At 40.3% G+C, this 2,476-nt stretch overlaps 1 protein-coding gene across 1 annotated transcript; it reads right to left on the bottom strand.

Annotated features, from left to right (window-relative positions):
* Positions 1–480: 480 nt before the first annotated feature.
* fabp7a (fatty acid binding protein 7, brain, a) lies at positions 481–1,817 on the bottom strand. The gene is made up of 4 exons (XM_023400964.2): positions 1,680–1,817; positions 1,284–1,456; positions 1,051–1,152; positions 481–778 (listed from the first exon to the last, which is right to left on the bottom strand). The coding sequence occupies exons 1-4, from the start codon at positions 1,750–1,752 to the stop codon at positions 728–730; spliced, it is 399 nt and encodes a 132-aa protein (XP_023256732.1). The 5' UTR covers positions 1,753–1,817; the 3' UTR covers positions 481–727.
* Positions 1,818–2,476: the final 659 nt, after the last annotated feature.

Below are 2,476 nucleotides of genomic sequence, written 5' to 3'. Positions count from 1 at the left end.
TCCTCTCTCTGCCTGTCATGCCAGCGGCAGCATTCAGTCATGGTTGGCCCACACCATCGAATGATGCCTCTACGTAATGACACCACAACCTTAACTGGATTATCCCGAGGCGAGTGACATCACCACCCCCACCCCCACCTCTCCATCCCCTCCTAGGCGGCCGTCTCTGACCATCTGGGGGTTACTACAGGACATTCCCGCCCATGAGTTCAATGGTCACACTGGCTGCTGCTGCTGCACGGCCGGCTCTGGCCTGCACCATCACCCTGCAGCTGTCACCTGGGACTGACCCATCACAGGGATTGCACTGTTCCCACAATTTGGGCTGATATATTTGAAAAAAAAATGCAGGACTGCATTCGAAGTTACATGAAAGAAAGGCATCCTATGTGCATAAGCGTACTCTGTTGGGATAAAGTGGTATTGATGGTTCTCTGATGACTTTTAAATACCAACTGAAAAATCTTACACATTACAAAGTTTTATTCAAGCAGTTTATTTTTCCCTTTGTCACATGCGACAGACTCTTCACAGTCTGAATTTCTTAGAAAAGATCTTATAAAAATTTTCCCAAAATATTTATCTCAGGTTAAAACAACAAATTAAGTGCAAGTCACTGCATGCAATAAAAACAACATTTTTCTTTTTATAAAAAAAAAACAGTAGAACACCTTATTGATCGTTCGCAGTGCTGGGATGATTTGCTCTTTCAAGTGGATGGTAATGTTTAGGCTTTCTCATATGTGCGGACTGCCTGGGCTCCCTCGAAGGTCAAAGTCTGTGAAGCAGAGTTGAAGACAGCACTTAATACATGATGACAGGTAACAGTTGGTGGCATTTTTAATGTAATGTTCAGAAATCATGCATTGTTTTCTTCAATGCATTTGGGTTATATGATATCAGTTATTGCAACACTACATAGGAAAGGCAAGGTCAGTTTATTTTGTGCAGCACCTTTGAATTCAAAGAGCTGTACATCAGCACTAAGGGGTAAATGGCTCCATAAATTGAGAAATGTAATGAAAAGATTTCTCTTTAATTGAAGCTCACCATCACCATCTTCCCATCCTTGATTTCTCTGACAAATTTGGTCTCTTTCCCGTCCCACTTCTGCACCTGCACCAGTTTGTCTCCTTCCATGGTGAAGGTAGACTGCAAACACAGACAGCGTATTTAAAACAAGCCCGGAAGAAGTCTTTAACCAGCAACACATCTCACAACAGAGACTCAGCTACACAGGGTGTCTGTACTCTGTAGATTGTGTTAAGAGTGACTCCACTTACTTTGACATGTCGGTCATCAGGTGTGGTCTCATCAAACTCTTCTCCCAGTTTGGAGGAGATCTCAGTGTTTCTGAAGGTGCTCAGGGTTTTCACTACTATTTTGTCACCATCTTGGCTGATGACTATTGTTGGTTTGGTGACATTACCCACTTGTCTTGTGGCAAAACCAACACCTGTACAAAAACAATAAATCTACTCTTAACAGAGCTTACACTGATGCATCATAATTTATGACATCGACAGCTATGAATTTTACTCATTTTCTGTACTTCAAATTAAGATATTTGAGAAGGAAAAAAAGCAGCTACTATCCCAGTTAGTAACACAAATGTAAAATAATTGTAGCCTTCAGCAGAAAACTTTGCCCACAATATAAATCCAATTCAACTTGCTCACCAAGTGCCTTCATGTAGTCATCAAAGTTCTGGCTGTCGACTAGTTTCCATGTAGCACAGAAAGCATCAACCATGTTTGCAGATGTTAGTGGTCCAGCTCAGTGTCAGACTGTCAGACGGTGACTCCTGCAGCGTGTCTGCCTGCCACATTAATACTGTAACACTGGGCAGCGACGTAAGACGCGGCGTGACACCTGATTGGATGATCCTGGCGTGTTGTGAGCTGTAATTATTTACTACAAACCTTTTTTTGTTTAGCAGGTGCCCTCCCAGCTAACAATTTTCGGTTCCGGGAACGTTCCGCGAACAAACTTTTTTCTTTTTATTTGTGTTTTTGTATTTTTATAGCTTCATGCACTTCCTCATAAGCGAGCAGAAATTATTACGTATGTAGCCAGTGCCTTTGCGGTGTACATTTTCTATCAGCTGCCAAACATCATGCATCAAGTATCGAGGTATATTTATCTTTTTGACAGCTGCAGTATTTTACACTTTTATTGTTATTTCGTATAAATACGTTTATTGTATAATGCACCAAACACCAAGCTAAATATCCTGTCATCCAGCCATTATATTTTTATAGGTAAATAAAAACATACTGTAAGTATTCATAATTTGTTTCAGTGCTATCTACAATATTCACAATAGCAATAGTGAATACACATATAAATAATAAATTATAAGGAACGTAGGGAAAACAACAATATGATTATGGACACAATATAACTGCTGTAGCTGAGGAAAGCAAAATGATAAACATGGAACTATACATTGAAAATTGCAATAGCTGTGTCATCC

The sequence above is a fragment of the Seriola lalandi genome, unplaced genomic scaffold (assembly GCF_002814215.2).
Source record: "Seriola lalandi dorsalis isolate HSWRI2012SDOR001 ecotype SW California unplaced genomic scaffold, Sedor1 jcf7180002053102, whole genome shotgun sequence".
Taxonomy (NCBI): domain Eukaryota; kingdom Metazoa; phylum Chordata; class Actinopteri; order Carangiformes; family Carangidae; genus Seriola; species Seriola lalandi.
Note: the sequence above shows the minus strand (reverse complement) of the source record. Positions and strands in the feature narration are given on the sequence as shown.